Source organism: Corvus kubaryi, unplaced genomic scaffold, assembly GCF_017639235.1.
Source record: "Corvus kubaryi isolate FWS band 111438036 unplaced genomic scaffold, C.kubaryi_AGA036_p1.0 66, whole genome shotgun sequence".
Lineage (NCBI taxonomy): Eukaryota > Metazoa > Chordata > Aves > Passeriformes > Corvidae > Corvus > Corvus kubaryi.
The window spans coordinates 1,451,869-1,473,612 of NW_024582054.1; the positions used below are offsets into that span (position 1 = coordinate 1,451,869).

The 21,744-nt window shown below is 42.3% G+C and overlaps 1 protein-coding gene and 1 long non-coding RNA gene across 5 annotated transcripts in view; one reads left to right on the forward strand and one right to left on the reverse strand.

Moving 5' to 3' along the window:
• The window catches only part of PAPLN (papilin, proteoglycan like sulfated glycoprotein), a 57,033-nt gene extending 43,933 nt beyond the window's left edge, over window positions 1-13,100 (reverse strand). The window contains exons 1-2 of one of the 4 annotated variants that reach the window (XM_042048016.1): window positions 10,956-13,100; window positions 7,443-7,587 (exon numbers count right to left, since the gene is read on the reverse strand). In XM_042048016.1, coding sequence (XP_041903950.1) covers window positions 7,443-7,451 — 9 coding nt within the window. In that variant the 5' untranslated portion in view covers window positions 7,452-7,587; window positions 10,956-13,100. Of the gene's footprint in view, window positions 1-1,292; window positions 1,506-2,484; window positions 3,080-7,442; window positions 7,588-10,955 lie in introns of those variants that run through there. The other 3 variants (XM_042048018.1, XM_042048017.1, XM_042048015.1) reach the window with 3 other exon arrangements.
• Window positions 10,193-21,191, forward strand: LOC121674064. The gene is made up of 3 exons (XR_006019432.1): window positions 10,193-10,489; window positions 15,670-15,907; window positions 20,650-21,191. It is a non-coding gene; the product is annotated as an uncharacterized LOC121674064 (long non-coding RNA).
• Window positions 21,192-21,744: the final 553 nt, after the last annotated feature.

Genomic DNA, 21,744 nt, shown 5'->3' on the forward strand with positions numbered 1-21,744 from the left:
GGTCCTTAGAAGCCATTTCATCTCCCTGATGGGAATTTGAATTACCCAGTATGGATCTATCATTCCCTTTGAAGTAACCCTGACACAGAAAGCTGCCTTTGCATGCACAGCTTGTGAGATACAGGTTGGCCATCCTGGCAATAAATATTTACCTGTTGCAATATCAACAGAAATGGCTTATTGTAAAGTTTAGCACATCCAGCACTAAAGCAAATGTTGCCACAGGGATCTTACTACTCACACCTTTTCAGAAATTCCTTCCCTTTCCTCCACTCCCCTTTAACAGATCAGATCTCACTTTGATGTTTTATTTTTAGAAGTTTGGTTGAAGGAGGTGGGAAGCCAGAAAGGATGATGATATGTTGCCTGGTTATTCACTGACATAAATTTTTTGAGTCATTGACTCAGAGCAAAGTCTTTGAGCTTTTACATTCACTACATTTTCTAAAGACATTATGATTTTTTCTTTGCTTTAAAAAACATCCAGCATATCTTTGTTCCAGCGTGCTTTTGTTTGTCCTGACAACTGAGAAGCACCTTTTAAGTTTTTGCTGGAAGAATTAAAAAGGGAAAACATACCCGCACAGAAAGAAGCTGAGATGAAGATTGGGACAGAAAGGGGCTCTATGGAGCAGGGATCAAGGACAGGGAAAAACCTCCCTTTGCTTAGGATGTGAGCTGAGTGGGGAGAGCAGAAGGATGACATCATACAGCCTAGAGGAACCAGGAAACAAATCACCACTTTAAGCAGATGATATCACATTCAAGATACTTCTTAACATGCCTGTTTTCTTCCCCAACCACAGTAAGCCATCCTTTTTTGGACAATTTTTCAAAGAAGATCCTGGGCCTTATGTCCTTGGGTTGGGGCAGATAAGCTAAATAATGTCCATGTGCCCGTTAAAACAGAAGAATGCTGAATTGCCTTTGTCTTGACCATGCAATGAACCACATTCATAAAGAGCTGTTTGTATACAAAGCAAGGGGTAAATGTTTATAAATGAGTTTAAGCACAAGACTGGCTGAAAGGGCTTAATGGGAAAGGAGAGAAAATAAAGAAAGCACAAATTGTCTGAGCAGACATTTTACGGCAGTGTCTTTACCATTGGTATCCAGATTTACTTATTCATTCTAAATACGTTAGAAGTTGAAGAATCCTCATCAAGAAAGTTATCCCAGTGAGATATACTTTCAGCCATGTTAGGCATATTATGACAGACAAACTTTCAGCTAGAATAACTTTAAAATTCACCTTGTTAAATGAAAAGAAAAAAAAAGTCAGAAAAACTTACTAACAAGCACAGCAGCAGAGCACCAGCTGGCTGGAGAACTGAGTAGTGGTAACACAGAAGCATCTTCAAGCCTGCTTTATCAATGGTTTTCAACTCAGCCTTCAGCCTGATTCCTAACAGGCACATTAATCTGCACTAGGCCATCACTTCACGTGGCTGACACAGACTGACAGTGTTTTCTACAGAGGACTTCTACAGCAAAGCAAGATTCAGCAACACCTGGGGAAGCCACAGCAGCCTCTGAATACTGAAATCACACAAAACAGTAGCTGAAAAATCATCAGGCTCAAGAGCAAGATCAGCACACAGATTCTAGTAAGGCCTCACACCATACCCTATCAGTGGGTGGGGAAGATGCAGACCTGCCTTATTCTTGCTCTCCAAAACCCACAATGATGTATCTCAGGCTTAGGGCAGTGAAGCAGCGTCTTCCAAGCAAATCTAATCACTATGCCAGCCCTTTGCAGGAGCTAATGGAGTATTTCATGAGGGCAATTTTCTGTCTACCTATTAATATCAGCTCAGATTCAATTTTATGCAACTAGCCTCCCACTATTAGATTTGCAGCCAGAGATTTATTATAAGGAGTAAAGATAGGATTCTGCTTTCTATTTTGGTAGTCTCACTGTGCTTAGCTGTTAATTAAATCTGGGAGCATGTAGGGATAATGACAAGCACACAGACTGATTTAGACACTGCAAAAAGAAGCCACACACTGCCTATGGAAAATACATGACAAGGATAAAATACCCCAAACACAAATTGAAGAGGAATGGCTAACAGTCTTTATATTATATTCATATTAAGCTGTGACTGCCCTGTCACAGCTTAAGCTTCATTTCTATGAGTTATTTAGCCTGACCTGAAATATTAACTGACACTGAGCACTGCTGCTGTTTATAAATAATAGAATGGATTGGGTTGGAAGGGACATTAGAGATCATTTAGTTCAACCCCCCTGCCATGGGCAGGGACACCTTTCACTAGACCAGGTTGTTCAAAGCCCCATCTGACCCGGCCTTGAACTTCCAGGGATGGGGCATTCCCAGTTTTTCTGGGAAATCTGTTCAGTGCCTCACAACTTTCTGAGTAAAGAATTTCCTCCTAATATCTAATCTAAATCTCCCCTCTTTTTGTTTAGCACCATTACCCCTTGTGCTATCACTATCTGCCAACATAAAACGTCACTCACCATCTTTTTTTAAGTTCCTTTTAAATACCAAAAGGCAGCAATAAGGTGTCTCTGGAGCCTTCTCTTCTCCAGGCTGAGCAATCCCAGCTGTCTCAGCCTTTCTTCATAGAAGAGGCGCTCCAGCCCTCTGAACATCTTGTGGCCTCTTCTAGACTTGCTCCAGCAGGTCTGAGGACACCAGACCTGGACACAGTATTCCAGGTGGGGTCTCACAAGGGTAGAACAGGAGAATCCCCTCCCTTGCCCTGCTGGCTACGCTGCTTTGGGTGCAGCCCAGGATGTGGTTGGTTTTCTGGGCTATGAGCACATACTGTCAGTTCATGTCCAGCTTTACATCCACGAGAACTGCCAAGTCCTTCATATGGACCATGTCAGAAGCCTTACAGAATTCTAGGTAGATGACATCAGTCAGTCCTCCCTTGTCAACCACTGCAGTCACTCCACCACAGAAGGGCACCAGGCTAGGCAGGCAGGATTTGCTTTTAGTGAAGCATGCTGGCCTCTCTTGGATCCCCTCCTTGTCTTGTCCCCTCCTCTCCCACGTCTCCTAACATGCATCTTAGCATTGCTTCCAGGAGGATCTGCTCCACGATCTTCCCAGGCACAGAAGGGAGGCTCACAAGTCTTTAGTTCGCTGGGTCTTCCTTTCTTCTCTTTTTAAAAATAGGAAAAATGTTTCCCTTTTTCCAGTCACTGGGGAGTTTGCCTGACTGCCATGACTTGTCAAATATCATGGAGAGTGGCTTGTCAACCACATCAGTCAGTTCCCTCAGGACCTTGGGATGCATCTCATCAGGCCCCACAAACTTGTGCCTATTCTCTTTCCTGAGGTGGTCTCAAACCTGCTCTTCACTTACAGTGGGAGGGACTTAACTCTCCAACCCCTACCTAACCATGTTACCCAGTTGAGACTAATCCCTTACAATTCAAATTTTTGAGAATTCTTTAGGAAAATAAAGGATTAAAGGATTTTCATGCTAGAAGACGGCTTCAAATTTATTTGACTTCATTCCATCCTAAATATAAACATGTCAATTTCTGTGCTGTGCAATGGGTTAAAAAATAAAAATAAAAACCTAGAGTTATCTCAAGAGGAGATTTTAAAACAATGTAAATTTTTCTCTGCCTCTCTTTGCAAGATTTACATCTCTGTTCACTGAGAGGATGTTAGCACTACATTCAACAGTATGCTTGTAGTATATATGCAGAAGGAACACCTGTAAAACCTTTAAATAAATTTGCTTGGGCACTAATAATAGACAGGAAAACATGAGACTATTTACCCTGAACCTCATGTGGGTTTTGATTGCTGCTGCCTCTGCATTGTTTCTGGAACCTAAGATAGTTTATTTCATCTAAAGTTAACTCAGTCTTTTATATATATATATATATATATGTGTGTGTAAACACGTCAAACACACCACGCTTGTACAGGTACATCTCTTCCCTAAGGAATCACCCCTACTGACTGTGATGCAGACACACCTTCAGTGGTATGAGGCAGAAATTCCCCCAGAGAAGTCTGTGGGCTTACATTACTGTGCAAGGGAAAGATGAGTAACATGAGGTGAACTAAAAGAAACAAAAATGGAACAAAATCACAACCTAAACCAGAACTTTAGACTAACAAACTTAGGAGGGAGAATATGTGCTAGTGGAATTGGGGCTGCTGTCTCTAAGAATACTGGCCTTAGCATCTTTCATCTGTCACTAAAAATTAACTTCATAAAAAATGATCTGAGGAGGGTGTGATCACACTGCAGTGCCTGGAGAGCTCTCAAAGGAAGCACATGCTCGACGGTGTGATCACAGCAAAATGACAACGGTGTGATCTAAAAATAAATTGGTTCTTTGCTCTGAAGCTGGTTTCTCCCACAGATGCCCAAACCAGAGCCTCCAATTACTGCTTTAAGGGCTAGGCAGAAAAATAAACAATCTGTGGATGGCACTTGTTTTCTATACATCATGTCTGCATGTCAGGAAGGTGAGCTTGTTATTGTGTGAGAAAGCATAAACAAATGATTTGATCATAGGCTATGCATATGAGTAGACACCCACTCAAGTACTTCAATATAAAAATCCCTTCCCAAACGTCTAGCAGCCCTTATTATTCCTTGTCCAAGACAAGACTGGACCACAACAAATCGCAGTTCAGATCCAGGAGTGATAAAAAATGAGACTGTGAAGCTGTATCCAGCAGACTATCATTTTGAGAGAAATAAGTCCTTTTGACAAGTCCATCATACAATGGGCATAACTGCAAATGACTGTCCTGAATCCAAGCAGTCATCCGTCACTGCCTGGGCTCAGCAGCTATGCCAGGTACATTGTGGGGCTTACATCACTTTTGTATCATCCTTCCCACAGACCCAACAGCAAAGCAACCTGTTTCCTCTGGTGTTCACTGAGCATCAATATGCCACCAGGAAAACATCTTCCCCTTCACTCAGCTAAGGATGAGCCTATAATGCTAATTGTGAGGACTACTGTAATTGCATCCTGTGTATTCTAGGTGCTGTTCTCATGCAAAACAGCAGCTCCCATCCTCTTAAAAAAACCCTATTTGTTTGCTGTGTATTATAAGTCACTAGGCACATACATGAACGAATAAAATGGTAAACATTTTATTAACATTTAAGGTCCCCAGAGAACAAAGAGAAAGCCTTCTGGTAGCCTAAGCTCAATCTGTCCTGAGGCACAGAACAGTATTTTGCCTGATTTACATTATATTCAGAAGAAGCGGTCCACAATCAAGATCAGAGGGGTGCGTTTTTTCTCCCAGGTTTCCTATTTTAACAGAACAAAAAGAATAAACTTTGCACCTTTGACTCAAAGTACTACCAAGAAAGCCAGTTGCAACAACGTAACTGCTTTCCTGTTTCCTTTTAGCAAGTCTGGACACGGCCATTCTCCTAGACTCCAAAAGAATTTTGAGAGGCAATTAATCCCTGAAGCAGCTAGATTAGGTGAGATCTACCTGCATTCTCCTTTACCAAGCTGGTAAGCAGCTGGATCTGAGAGAGTCCATCCCAAAGCCTAAGTGAAGTGATCTGCATCAGAAGTTACTTACACTTACTGAACAGCAACATTTCAGATTCATCCATTCTCTAAGTTCTTTACAGCACAGTGGTGGCTACTTTCCCTTAAAATTGAGACAATTTTGGTTTTTACCTAATATTCTTTTAAACATACGTACAGAAACCACCAAACAGAGCTCTACATCCTTGCTTGAAAATCACCTCAAATCACTCATCACACACCTTCTATCAAATGCTACCTTCAGACTGTTTACTAGTGAACAGATTTGGATTAGGCAAATGCTACAAAGACACTACCCCAAACCCAGCATTTCTGTGATGCCATCAAGCACTTACACTCATAGTGCACAATATTTCAAAACCAAACACCTTTAAGGTGTCAGGACACTTCACATTGTATAAGAATCTGAAAATAGGCCCGAAAAAGAAGTCTCAGTTATCTCACACTGGACAGAAAAAAAGCATCAAAACTTCCAGAGACAGCAAATTTGCTCTGTTTTAATTTTTTTCATTTTATCAATCATTTAATTCACTGACATGAATAAATATTAGTTTTAGTTAGTGCCATACCAAAGACGTGTGACTTTACCTACCCTTGTTCCTCATCACAAACACCTCCCTTTGCTCCCTGTAAGAGCAGAGCATTTGTCCTGGAAGCCCTGAGTGAAGCTGTCCAATACACACATGGCTGTGTAGCACTTTGGCTCATCCTCACACTGCACCTCAGAAACAATGGATTTTCATGGCTGCTCTGTCTACAGAGACTGGGGATGCTCTGGCATCAAAGTGTGTGGTACATCTCTGAGAAGGTGGGATAAAAACATATAGGCTGCAAGCCAGTTTACAAAGAAGCTGTTGAAGGGCCTTGGAAGTACAATGCAGGAAGGGTAAACCTGTGTTTGTGTAGACACTTTCCAAAGTAACAAACAAAGGTGTTCACAAAGTCACTTTAAGGTTTCTACAGGCAGACCTAAAGAAACATACCCTCTTACTAAACTCCTGTACTAATACTAGTTATTCCTAGTCCTAGGGTCTCCATTCAAAGCTAATATTACCCCCACCAAGGCCTTGAGACTGATTTTCAAACTGCTCCTCTACTTCCATGTGACCATCCACCCACAAGGAACATCCAGTCTACCAGGCATATCTACTGCACTTCCACACTGCTTCCAGACCATTACACCTCCTCCATGCCAGGACAGGTCCCTGCAGCTGCTGCCTTGGCCTGCCTCACATGTCAGGCTCCCTCAGGGATGGGAGACCCGGTGCTGAAAACCTCCCTTTCACAAACAGGTCTGTTGGCTCTGACGGCATCGTTTGGCCGGGCCTCCCTCACGGCTCCCCTCACGCAGCTAAAGCAGCACCGGCCCGGTGCCCCTCAGCACCTGCTGGCACCGGAGCTCTCCAGGGAGCACAGCGAGGGGCTGCAAGGGCCGTAGCGCCCACACAGCCTTTGTGCCCGCGTGCAAAAGCTCCGATTCTCCAGTCGATAGCCCTGCTCCATTTGCCTCGCACCCTGCGCGCTGACAGAGCATGTGCGTCTGACCCCACGGGGCTCGCCCGGCACCGTGTCACACAGACAGGGCCTTCCCGGGCACTCCCTGCTCCCCCCAGCCCCAACACCGGGAACAGCAGCTGCGCGCACATGAGGTCCCACTGTGAGTAAATGCGTGTCAAAGGTATGCGTGTTCACCGAACACGTAGAGCATCTGCTTCCCTCCCTCCTAAGAAATAAAATTTTGCACTCATAAGGACTCTGGTCTCTCCTCTCCCCTGTACTCCTTCAACTGAAAGGAAAGAAAAAAGGTGGGAAATGAAAAATAGTTTGAAGAGCACAAACAGCACTGAAAAGACTAATAGAGAATAGATATCCAGGTAGAGGGATCAGGAAACAGCCCAGAACACAAAGTCAACTCCTACCTTCTGCATGTGCCTGTGACAGGTGAGCACAAAAGTTGGAGACACTCTGCAGTCAAGCTCCAGAACCCTCTTTCCAATCGATCTTGTTGAAACAGTGGCACTTCAGTGCTCTCCTCTCCTGCTTCTGTTTGGTTACTAATCCTTACTGCACAGGAAAAGCAGAGTTGTATTTCATTTAACCCCTTCAGCCTCTCGGTTTCTTCACAACAGTTTTCACTTTTGCTTTGGAAAGCCAGAGTCGTAGGCATGCACACAGGCACGCCTGCCGTGGAATTGTTTCTAGCTTCTGTAGTCTGTGTGTGAACACACACATGAGCTCTAAACTGTGCCTAAAGTTGTTGCAGGGGTGGAGCCCTTTGTAACTAGTTTTATTTTAGCTGTAGGCATCACATCAGAAGAGAGACGGCTATCCACAGATCCCTTCGGTATTAATTTTCAGTAAGTTCTTAACTCTGAAAAAAATATTTAACTTTACATTTACTTTAAAACTACAGCCTGAATCACAGTTCACAAATATGCTTTTGACAAAAGAAACTTTGAACTTAAATACAATTCACAGCTAGACTGGAGTGGAGGCAAAGGTAAGCAGACCTCCAAAATCTGAAAATAGCAGCACTTCGGATACAGACATGAATTTAACCAGACAATGGCAGCATAGTTTTCTCAATTTTTGTTTCCTCTAACAAATGCCATGCATTCAGAAACCCCCTGAAAACTCCTGTGAAGGACAACTTAACAACATAAAAACTGTTAAAGGAAAAGGAATCTAGTTGGATGCATTACAAGGAAAAACTTGTGTTTTTAATCATGTGGATACTAGAGAAAACATTGCATAACAACTTATGTGTTGCTGTTGTTTTATTTTGCAAACAGATAAATCTGCCCCCCATTGATTTTGTTCTCTGCTTAGTATAAAACAAATAAATAACGAAATACAGAGACCACAGATCTGGAAAAATAGATTTTGGTCCAGCAATTATAACAGCTACCAGCATTTTAACCGTATTTAATATAATGACCGAGGTCTCCAAGATTATAGCTTTAAAGTCTTAAGTTTGGGTTGATCTTTTATGTTTTGCCTTCCAGTTTTAGAGTCCTTTTACATTGGTAGTTCATTTGTAACCATAAGAGAGAGAACCTTGCTTTCCAAAGGAAAGATGAAGCTTCTACCTTCAGGTAACTCCACATGTTGGATCTTTCAAGGAAGACATCAAGATGTGCAATGGAATCTCCAGAACTGGTATTACTACTGTCTTCTTGGCCATGCTGCTGCTTTAGATGATCAAAAGAGACAATATCCTTGCCAACTGTTGACAAGCCTAGATGTGCGCAGCTCCAAATGGAAGTTTCTAGCAGACTCGTAAATGCATCAGGTGACACAGAAGCAATTTTATTCCAGGGATACGGCTCGCTTCATCCCTGCTGTTCAATCCCTGTCTAGCAGCTAGCCATGAAAGGTACACAGTACTCAAATCCTACCATTACACATCCCACAGGGAACAGAGTTCAAATAAAAGTTACATCTTTTCCACAAGCAAAAGCAATCCTGTACTTTCCGGTCTAAGCTAACTCTGTAACAATAATCAAGGATAAGCTCTAACAGGAAGCCCACACAAAATGGCAACACCTCCACCAAGCAACCAGGGAACCACAAGATATTGGAAGACACAATACACCTCAGAAGAACATCTAATGGCGGTGCAGATGCATGGCTACCTCTGTTATCCTTGTCAGGAGAAACAAAAATTGGATATTGTTAATTCCTAATTAACAATATAGAAATTATTGTCCTGCCCCTTTAGATTCAAATTTTCTTTTAAGAAAAATAAATTTGGGCCTTGGGCCAAGCTGTGGTCCCTCCTTTTCCATCAGGAAGAAGTTACATGAGCATGTGCTTTTTCCTTTTTCAACCTGTACTCTCAATTAGCCATTGGCTAATGTCATCCTGCCAGCTGTCACCTTATATCCTAAGCTTCATGGTATTTGATCAAACCAAAACCTGAACTCCTGGCCTTCTATGAATAAACCAAACTTTCATATCAGTTTAAAGCTTTTATCCCCTTGGCAAGAAAAGACTTGAAATCCAATCCCAAAAGTTCAAAAACTGGAAGGCAAAAAACCCCACAACTTCAGATGAATTTATAAATACCCAATCATTAAAATGCCTCTCATGGCAGTGGGACCTCAATTAATGTTTTTTTGAAATACCAAGCTTAATAATGTTCTTGTAGTTTTTGTGTTCTTGTTGATAAACTACAAGGGAGTACAGAGACAGGGAAAATGTGACTGCTCATGTTGGAATCTAGCCAGGATACATCCAAAAAACAGCTGTGCCTACTGCATTAAAGCAGATACTGTGTAAACACATCTGGATTAATTTTAACCCCATAGAGACTTAATTGATGAGCTCTTGAGATGCTGAAATAAAAAAAAGAAGTGACCAGACTTTTCCGACAACTAAGCAACATGAAACATTAATTACATTTCTTTTATTAAAAAAAAAAAAAGGAAAGAATAATCTGCTCATACTTCCTGGTTCCAGCAGAGATGTGACAAAATCAAGCTGTTAGTGTAGGATTTGAGCTCAAGGCCAGTGCTTAGTGGCAATGCAATGCAAAGGCAATGCAAATATGAAGTAAACCTTTGCCCCGTGGTTTCACAGAAAGTTTTGCATATGTACCTTTCCTCTGGGAGAAAGGACATGACCTTGTGTTGAAACTGTTTTCATCACTTACCCTTTAGTGAAAGCAAGATAATCCACTGATTCAAGACCTTTCTCATCTCTTGGTAAGACACTGACAGGTCACTGTGGAATGAACACAGCAGGACCACAGGCATTTGCCTCTTGCTACTAGATCAGTCCAGCGGCTAGCCTGGCATCTGGGTGTCCCAGATGAGGTCAAGAAGAAACAGTTGAGGTGAATGCATGGTGAATGGATACTGCCGAACATGATATCCTTTCTAGCCTGATCAGTGAAGTACCTCTGGCAAGAAGCAACCTCTACAGGAGCTGTGGCATTGGGATTTCAACAGTTACATGGCCAGAGGTCAGTAGCAAGACTTCTGCTTTCTCTTTTGTTATACCTTTCATGGGAATAAACTACCAGGATTCCTTACTGCCAGAGGCTGTTTCCAAAGACTGTCTAAAGATGTGCATGCTCTACTGGACAGAGCTCCTGTCTAAGTAGTTATGGCTGTCTTAACACTTACAGCACTGTAGAGGGTTGACCTTAGCTGGTCGCCAGATAACCACCAAGATGCTCTATCACTCCTCATCCTCAATACAACAGAGGAAAACAAACTGACGGAAAAACTTGTCAAACATGATAAAGACAGGAAGATTACTCACTGGTTACTGTCATGGGCAAAACAGACTTGACTTCAGAGAAATTAATTACTGAGAAATAAAACCAAAACACCCTGCTTCTTCCCCAGGGGGAACTTAACACCTAACTCTTCTACCTCCTGTCCTCTCCCCCTGAACAGCAACCAAAAAACTCAGGCAAGACTCACAAAGTTTCCAGAAGAGAAGCTTGAGCATTCATGCAAGGAAGAGAAGAATCTGTGTTCAGTTTGGTTTCAAAGTCTGAACCTCCCAGGAGACTACAGTGATCAGGAAACCATGGCATAGTCACATTACAAACTGGTGTTCTTGATTGCTCACTTCATCATTTAGCCAAAGAGCAAGGATCTGGGGTGTTGTGATTACGGTTGGGTCACATGCTTAAAAATGGGATGTGTGCCTTGCTTTGTGTTCAGAGTAATATCCAGTTTCTTAGATAAGAGCAGCGGCCTAATCAAGGGACATGGACAGCCATTCACATACTTTAGCCTACTATTTGCATCTTATCCAGGGGATATGCTCAAATATATCTGAGCACAGAATAATACTGAACAGCAATCTTACGTCCTAGGTAAGTGTGTTGATGGCTGAATGAGAAGGTAAAGGAATAAGGGTCTCTGGGATGCCAAATCAAGTCCACTGCTACTGGGGACATTGTGGCATGTCTCTCTGTCCATCAGCTGCACAAGGGTCTGAAAATAGGAAGCTTCAGCTTACTCCCAAAACAATAAATCTTTTGACATACTGATTTTTTAACTTATTACTTTTTAAAGAAATGACAGTATATTTTGATTCAACCTGAACTGAGCTTTTTTCAAACTTGAATAGTGCACCAATAACTCCATTCTTCCCAGACTCTCACTCACTATTGCAGGATAGGCATGTCATTTAGTCCTCTGAATGACAGCTTCTCAGTATACAGAATGAATCCTGTCAACCCTTCAGGAAAAGCAGCTCAATTTCATGTTCAGGAGACATTACAAAGTCCTTAGAGGAAGGGTGGAAAGTGTATTACACACCAGTGGGCTCTGCTGTACAACTTAACTGCATCAAAGCCTGTTATCCTCTTGCAGTATCTCTTGCACTGGTTTATACCTGCTCCAGAGGCCAGGCCACACATGAACTCTCTCAGGTGCTGAGGACTGCTGCAGAGGAGCTGACCCATACAACTTTTGTAACTTTTGTACAGATACAGCTACAAGCAGAGCTGATTTTATTGTGGTTTGCCAGCTTGCAGCCACTGAAGTCAGCAATGCAAGAGAGTAAAGAGGTATCAGCTTCATTGCTCCCAGTCTCCCTTCTTGGACACTTTCACATAATGCAGCTCAGAACTGTGGAAACCAGTGCAATCACCAGTATTTTGCTATAATCTGCTTCAGGAACAGACCAACTCACAGGCACTTGGTCTGGCAGGATTCTCTTCTCCTAGTCCCTTCTTAACAACTGAGCCAATTCCTGTGCTGTGCTCTCCAAGAGAGCTTTCAAATAAATTTACTCTTTGTATTCAAAGAATTAGATACCTCTCTTCATCCATTTCCAAGGTGAGTGAAATGGCAAGCCTGTCACTTCATATTTATTTTGATTCTCACCCAAATCAGGCGAGACTTTTATTCAGGCCAGCTTTCTAAACAAGTTGATAATGCTACACCAAGTTTCAGCTCTTCATCCTTAGGCAGTTTAAAGAAGAAAAGCAGCATGTAATGATAATGTCAGTGTTCAAAAAGCAAAAAACAACTTCAAAGTGCTGTGACTAATTCTGTGCAAACTTTCTTGTGAAAGGCACTCCAATACACTGCACCTCAGGATACAAGTGAAGGCACTATTCCATTGCTAAGACTATACTTGGATACACAAAGATTTGCCTGTAAAAAACCAGAGGAACTATATGTAATGGAATGAACATTATTTTTAAACCAGCCCAACTGCTCTTGAGTTTAAGTCATGTAAGCAAAACCAGGACACAACTGAGTCTATTGGAAGGGAAGTGGTGTTAATTTTTTCTAGCACTGGATAGCACATCTAGTTTTTCTGATGTCCCACCCCAAATCCTGGGTTATTTACAGGAAATCATTCCTACAGCTTTCCTTAAAAGTAGACACTTTGAATCCTACTAATTATTAAGAAACTGATCACAAGGACACTGCAATCCCATTTTCTTTTTCTGTATCATGGATTTAAATACTGCGTAGGGCAAACTTGGCAGCCGCACAGAGAATCTCATTTAGAGAGATTAATCTGTGAACACAGAGAGATCTGGAGGGGTCTCTGCTTGCCCATTCCTTGATGCACAGGATTTAAACAGGAATAATTATATTCAGCAAGCATAAACACAAACACACACTCAAAAAGTAACATATACATACATTAAATGAGGCAATGCCTTATCCAGAACAGACACTCCCTCAGCTGTTTGTTTTCCTTTTATTTTGGTTTTACATTTTAATGATATATAAAAAGTAGAAGAAATCACAGGTGGTAAACAGATTTGAGCTAGAGAACTGATTTCAAGAGAAAACATTTTTAGTTCTTAGACAAACAAATATGGTGATTAATGTTGACTTCTTGTGCTCCCCAAGCTGTCACTGGTGAGCAAGGAGCAAAGGGTCAGGGCTGGCTATTTGTATTCAGATTACATTTGAAAACATAAAGGACAGTCTCCAATCTCCCAAATGTTTTCTGGATAATCTAATCTGCTCCACCCAAAATAGCAAAAAAATAAAAGTCTAGATCACACAAATTTAACAAAACATGGTATCACATGAAACAAAACCAGAAAAACCTGTTCCCCATGGATGCCACACAAACATCAGCCTTTTGCTCAGAAGGTCTTGCCCAGAGCTCAGTCAAATTAATGGGAAGATTTGAATTTCCAAAGGCTTTAGACCAGGCAAATACTGATGTGGCAGAGAGGAGGGCAAAGAAGGAACAATAACCAGCCAATTCTAGGCCTGATCTCAGTATTTTATAATGATTGACAAAACTACAGTTATTTTCACCATGGCTGGACTGAGTCTTGCTGAACTATTCTGCCCTGCCCAAACCTTTAGGGAAACTAAAGCCGACAGGTTTCCCTTCCCTCTTAGCTGACTCCCTTTCCCCCCACAGAGTGCACCTGGGCTCCTGGTGCCACACATACCCTGAGGCTGTCAGCAATGGAAACAGCTCCTCTGCTTCTCCCAAACATCAGCCCTTGCTGGGAATAGGGAGCTTGCCAGGCAGAGATAACAATAACAGCAAAGCTTTGGAGGGACGAAAGAAGCTGGCTACCTCACAGCCAACATGAAGAAAGATCCTCCTGGAACTATTCCAGCTATTCTCCATTTAAACATTCAGGCTTTTTCTCTCAGCACTCTTTCCACACTCTCCCCAGAGATCTCACACTATTCACTGTGGAGTCTAAAGTCACCTGCTCTTAGCTGGGCTTGGCACTGATTACGCCAAATGCTGCTTAGGAGATACAGGAGCAGAGAGAAAAGTTGAAAGCAAAACCTCTGACAAGCAATTCTCACCCCCATGCCCACATACATTTATCCCTCGTAATTCCCGGTTCATTTATACACATTACTTCCGCTAAAGAAAAGTAAATCTGGTGCCAAAACATAGCTCTTTGGTTAAAAAAGTGTTACATTCAGCAGAGGTTTTAACTCTAGCATACTAAACATGGAGTCATTAGGATTTAACACTACTGAAATGGAAATCAAGACAGAAACCTTTCCAGTTCTTATACTTCACTTTGGAATTGGAGGAGGACAACACCGACTGTAATAGCATTAAAAGATCCTCTGGACCAACATGCCCTTGGTAGAAAGTACTTGGAAGCATGAGGCACGACATAAGCTCTTGCTGATGTCTTCCAGCATCAGTCAGCAAGGAAGCTGACACCCTACTAAGGACAGCACTACAGCCTCGCTGCCCAGCAGAGAAAAGTTAGCAACAAAACAGAGCAACAGGGGCTGTCAAGACGATGATCCTTCTCTCCATCTCAGCAGACTCTCGTGGCACAGCTCTCTCCAGTGGCTCAAGGCAGTGACAGTTCTTTTCCCAGGCTCTGTCCTTGTGCAACCCCTACGGGGCATGAGAAGATGCCCAAATCCTGGCAGCTGTTTCCATATGCCTATGGCTCAGATCTCTGACAAGGGATTCTGGAATGAGAGTTCTCTCCCAGCATAATGAGGTCTTTAGTCATTAACAAAGGACCCTTCTGGGGCAGAATTCCAGCTGCGCCTGAGATCTTGCCTCCACAGAGATGACTTTTTTCCAGCACACAGGTTTTTTCTGAGGAGAAAGGGAAAGGGTTGCTTTTACCAATCCAGGGATTTTCAGTTGCAGCTGTTAAAGGCTTCTGTTTACTCTTAGATCAGGGTAAGAAATCTCTTGCTTCTCTTTCCTGCCGCTTCACAGCTGCCGGTTGAGCTTCTGTGCTTGCCGCTCCTTTGCCTCAAAGGCAAACTTGGTGTCCTGCAGCTGGGCAATGGCCTCCTTGGCCTCCTTCAGGTCCTGACAGATGAGCTCGTACTTCTCCGTCAGCTCCCTGTTCTCTCGGCGCAGTTCCTGTACCACCTGGTTCACCTCCTCCGTCTGCTTGGTGCAGTGGATCTTCAGCTGCTCTACCTCAGAGAGCATGATCTCCATGTTCTTGACCAGTGACTCCAGTTTCTCTCTGGACATGGTGTCAGGATCAGTTCTGTTCAGTCTGCCCAACCCAAACCCGAAAGGGACAAAGAAAGCCACCCTGTGCAACATGCACCAGGACGTCTGGCAATCACAGTCTTGTGCTCTCTTTTTATACTCTCTGCTGCTCATCCTCTTCCCTTCCCTTTCCTTCCCCAAAGTGTCTCTAATCTTCTTTGCTTGGTTAATCTACTTATTTTTATTGCGTTGTAGAAATCGACTGAAGGGCTGACAGCCCTGCAGTAACATATGTGCTGTGCAGCAAAAGCCAGAGCAATAATGAGACTCTGTGCACAGAGTCCACAGAAAACAGCTTTCATCTGAAGAATTCTCTTGGGAACCCCTTGCAGTACCCATTAAAGTACAAAGAAACCTCTTCAAGCCAGACGCCTACTCCAGTCCTGTGCATCCAGTCCCAAGAGCACAGCCTGACTTTCTTACATATATTGAGGTAAGTAAGCTTAACAGCAATACAAATCATGCATAGGCAAAGAGAACTAACTCCGTTTCTCTTCCTCTCTCCTAATCTTATGTTTGAGCAAGATGGAAGGAACAAAATATAAAATTCCTGTTTTTTTTCCAGGAGAAGATCCATCCAACAACAAATGCTGCAACAGCCTCATCTTCTATTGAAAGCATTCACAATGACTATCACAATCAGTGGCAACCACAGTTACTGGGCCATGTACCACTTGAAGGTGGCTTGTGTTCTGTTAGGGAGATGCAGCCTAGAAATTTTAAACCCTTTACCTTCCCTGCCTTCAGCTCCATAAGTAACACTGGTCCCAGAATTCACACAAAAACTTACTCCTGTACACACTTGCCACTCACAACAGCGTCAAATGGCTGCTGAGCACAACTGAACTTGTGAGAATCAGGACTGAGACATGCCAGTCTCAACACCCTGATTACTCAGGTCACATCAGACAGCAGGGTGATCCCAGCAGCCACAAGGGATTACGTGAGTCTGGCCGACTTTCTGAAGTTTGACCCAGACTTTCTTATGTATCCAGTTAATTAATGCACTTGCCTAGACCATAAGAATCATTAATTAGCCAAGTATCTGATGTAACAATATCACCCTTGAGAAATTAATTTGTCTGAGGTGATATTGCATGTGGCTCCCCAAGAAAGAACCCATGCTGTTTAGTGCTGACTGTCTGGCCAGGGGGCACACACCATGGCAGAGACAAGAATGCAGGCTCGCCCCTGGGGAACTTGCAAACTAAGGACAGAAAAGCGTGCCTCTCTGCTTCCTCCCCACATGAGGAAAATTTCCTTCAGGCGGAGTCTGCGCCTTTTCAAAAGCCTTCAGACTGTTCCACACGCCCACAGAAAGGCAGAGTCTCATTTGCCACATAGCACATAGATGTAGATCTGTCCTCAGTGTATTCACCTCACAGAACTACATTTCAGTGCACAGTATTGCACAATGGCCTTTACTCTTGCATGCTGTTTTGCAATTCCAGTTCCCCTTAAAAGGATCCTGTAGTGCCATCACATACATTAAATACCAGATTGAGAGAGAATACATGTGTTCATGTGCAGAGGTCCCCCAAATATATTTTTCCTTCACTTTTCTCCACAAAATGTTGCTTCTTTCAGATGCTTCATCCCACAACTCATTGCCCCTTCTTCCCTGCTAGGCTCAGAGAAATGAAGCTCTTTCTTCCAGGAAATTTTACATCTCCTCCAGCACTGGATGAAAACACTGCTGGATGCTGGCCAAGCCCTGACAGTGTTCAATGGCCTGGGACTTTTCACAGCTGGAGGTTAAAGAGCTGCTCACAAAGCCAGCTATCCTACTGCCTCTCACACAAGTGCACCAGCAGACCCCTCTCATCCTGGCAGATGGAGCACTTTGCAGCTCACTTTGAAATGAGCAGAGTGACATCCTTCAGATGAAAAGAGAGTGGGAGAATCTAAACATAATTAGAATATGTCCTAAAGTCCTTGAAGAAACATTTGCACTGGCTGTCAGCCCAGATCCCACGTGATGCACATGGCACTGGAATAGGCTGGAACATGCTGTAGCATTACAAAACAGCAGGTCTTCATTAGTGAGGAATCTTCCCTATCTCTACAACTGTACACGCTGCACCCAAACAGTTTAAATCAAGCAGAATTACAATGATGCACAAAGGGAGTGCCACAGAGGCCATCTACTTGGATATTAGTAATTGATACATCATCTCTCACTGTCTTACTCAAAATTATTTAAGGTGCCTTGGATACAGACAGAATCTTGGCAACAGAAACGGGGTAAGACACTACTGAAATAACAATGTAAAATGAAAACAAGGAGTAGCATGAGAGGAGTTTCTACAAAGAGAAATGAGAATCATTACTACGCTTGGTTTGATTTAAAATAGTATTTGATGAAGTAAGAAAAGTGTGCTCATGAAGATTGCAGTGGGAGAATGATGCAAAAATCACTAGACCTGCTGCAACAAGACTAACTTGAACTGTAGTTTCTTACCTTTAGTAACTGCAGGACTCCACTGTTGCAGACAAACTGGAGGAAGACAAACACCAAGAGTGAATTCAGTTGGGGAAAAATGCAGAACCAGCATACCTGGTAAAAACAATTCAAACCACAAGAATTCAGTGCACGTGGACACACAGCAAACAGCAGTCTTAGGAGTGTTGGGGATATAGCATGTTAAGACAAAAATTAGTGACAACATAGCAGAGAAAATAATAAAGCACCGCTAGAATGTATTACATAGAGGCAGTGCACTGTGAGGGAATGCGGTATCTCTAGCTTCTCCCTCCACCCTGCTGGAGGGGAAATGCAATGTTTTGTTCTGGACATTTGTCATAAAGGGGCCAAGAAAGAGTTTGAAACTTAGACAAGTGTTCAGAGAAGATGCTGATGTCAAAAAATGTGAACTCTATGAACCAGGTTTAAGATGAAGGATTGAAAACTACATGGCAAGATATTTCTAGGACTGTTTTGCAATCATGCCCGGGTTCTCTGCATGTTCTAGGGAAGACAGCTCAGCTGGAAGAATATTTCTGTAATTACTAGGGGCCTGACTGTGCAATTGTAATTTTGAAAACATCAGTGATTTCTGTGCTCTTAGCCAAATGGTGCCCCTCAGGTTATTTCATAGCCATCTTAAATCAGGAAAAATTGGGGTTGAACTTCTCACTACGGTACATGCTACACTGAGAGACACCATTGACAAATCTATCAGCTCTTTTGTGCATATTCTTTATGCATATGGGTTTGAGATGTATGAAAGAAGGAAACACAGAGCTAGTTAAGAACAAAACAGGGGAGCAACCACTGGGAACACCCACTCCTGCTCTTGTGGACGGCAGGAAAATTGTAGAAAGTGGCACTGGTAGAAGTGAAACTTCTCATGCTTTTCCACAATGAGTGGGAGCTACATCATCTAACTACAACACCACACTCAACTACGCTGGTTTTAGCACTAGAAGCAAATGACAGCATGAAGCTGCCAAGCTGAGGATAGTTCATGTGAGACATACTTGTGCTTCTTCACAGGTCTCTGAGCCAAAGAGAATCAACCCTTCCTCTCACCCAGAGGCACACACAAGGCAGAAGTGCAGTTTCCCCATCACGTTCATACCTCTAAAAGTCTGAGGAGGAGACACAAAAATCATACTCTTTGAGTATCTGTCTGAAAGCAGACCACAGGCATTCCAATTTCTAGTGTATTTAACAGGGGCCCTGGGAACATTTGAGGAAAAAAGCATTAAGCTACCTCACTCTCTCTTTGAAGTTTTCCCAGCAACACAAGAGGGACAATTCACTATCCTAGAATTTTAAATAACTGCTCAGGCTGAAAAAGCAAGCCACTTGGTACAAACCCTGCAAAATAAAGCTACGCATACCTTATCTTCTCAGGCATACTTAGATTGCTGTATCTAATTCTAGTTTTGCCAGTCACAGACACAAATGTACAATGCAACGTTCACACAACTGTTGTGGGAGACAGCACTGTAGTCTCTTAGTGGATAGCTTAAGGTTATCATCCCCAGCTAACAATGGCCATTATTTTAACAACTAATTTTTTTTAAAGACATATAGTATGTCACTAACTGTAGTGAAAGTGTTAGAGCCCTCCAATCTGTTTTTTCTTGCAGCCTTTTCTCTCATCCCTGATTTCTCCCCAGTGGTGTGTCTAGCAGCCAGTGCAGCATTTGCAAGCTCTGTGCTTCACCATCTAGGAAGTCTACTTGGGTAAATGCATTTTTTACAAACCCATTACAAGATGAAGTATAAAAGCTCTCATTTCTATATTCATAGTAAAACCACTTTAAAAAACAAAACAAAACCAAAACAACACAAAAACCCACGCAGAGACCAAGCAGCACCTGGAGGCACTGACCATTCCTGCACCAGAGTGGGAGACCTTTGTCCCCAACTGTGCAATTTGTTTCTAATAAAAGACAAACACCATTGTTCCAGTGTCAAAATACTCAGCACTGTGTAAGACATTGACGTAATGATGATCTCATCCTGCAGAGTTTAGAGACTATTGATAAAATCTGCTCTCCTATTAAACCATGAGATTTAATTTTTGCCACTACTGTAAGCATCAGCCATATCTCATGCAATTTGGCAGAACTTGAGTTTAGCTGCACATAAAACTACATGATTTACAGGCTTTGATCTAAAATATTGCACCAAAAGGACACCTACCAAAATTGTGATCAAAATCCTTTTGACACAAATAAGAATGATAGTCTCAATAGTGTAGGTGTCTAGAGAGGTATTAATGGATACAGAGGTACCTTTTTCCATTCTGCCTCCATCTACTCATCAGCCAGATCAAAACAATTACTTTAGCATAATACAGCTCAGTAAAAAAAAAAAAAAATTGGTACCTTTAACAGAGTTATTCCCAAACTGGGTTGATTTCTCCTTAAGAAATCAACTGGGTAACAAAAATACCAAGCAGTGAGAGGTGGCTTATACAAACTTTAAAAAAAAAAACCCTCCAACCCTTTACTAGGATTTTTATGATCTAAGAAGAGGAAGAAACAGGTCCCACATGTCATAAAACTATTTAATATTTGAGGTGAAAAAATTTCCAAAGCAGGACAGTGATGAATCCTTCAGATTAAAGCAAAGAGTGAAAAATATTAATGACTACTTTTAAATGTTAAGAATGTTTCAAAACAAAAGCTCTTCCTAAAATAAGAAACTGTTTTGTTCAGAGTGTCAAACTGGAAAATTTGCGAAGCCCCTCTAGACAGTAACACAAGGAGTTGTGCTGGGAAGACATCCTCCATGGCACCTAACCAGCTTTCTGGTGAGGAGATACACAGGACACCTCCTGGGGACCACAGGGGATTGTCCAAGAGGGTTTCATCCCCACACCAACCTCCTTGGCCACCCTCTCCATAAGGCCTGAAGTCAACACTGTGAGAAGTAGGGGGAAAGAAGAACGAAACACCTTCCCTGTCCCTCAGAAAGGACTGGGGCCTGCCAGCATCTCCACAGCCTGCAAGGACAGATCAAATGCACAGGATTCAAATGACGGTCTCAGTAAGTCAGCGAGCAACGCAGCCCAAGGAGTAATTAGATCTGATGACAACATAACAGTCAATGGTTTGTCTAATACATCTTTCCATGTCATGTTGAATTAAGGGCTGCTGGAAAGGAGGGGAATGAGCAGAAAACAATTATCCATAATCTTTACAGAGGAGCAAATATATATATATATTTGCAAATAAATAATCTTAGAAACATTCTTTCATTTATTCTGTAGTGTGATTTTTTCCTAAAGACTAAGTGTCCATCCTGACAGAACATGCAGACTTCAGGAAAGCAAACAAGTAAAAATACCCAAAGAGGAAAACAAACAAGTAAAAATTCCCAAACTGTTGCTATTGTTCAGTACACGTGAAATGAAATACTGGTTCAAAGAAAAGAAAAGATGCACACTGCTTATTTGCAGGACCTGGGGTTATGCAATCCGGTCCTGTAACCAGACTACACCAAATAAACTGGCAGTGGTGCAGATGTCAGTAATTACTGAGAAATTTGATCTGGTGAGAAGAAAGGCCTCTTTTAGTTCTAGATACATGTGAACAAACACATCATTTTTGGTTCAGGATGCCAAATTCTATTACAATGATTATTTTGACATGACATTTAAAACTCTCCTTACCAAGCTAATCTGCAAAACACAGATGAAGAACTTGTCAGTTGTCTGTGGATTTCTCTTGACTACCTGTTGTACATTTAAGACAAATCAGTCTGCGTTACCCAAACACTTCAAGGAAGTTTTGTGTTCACTATTCAGCAAT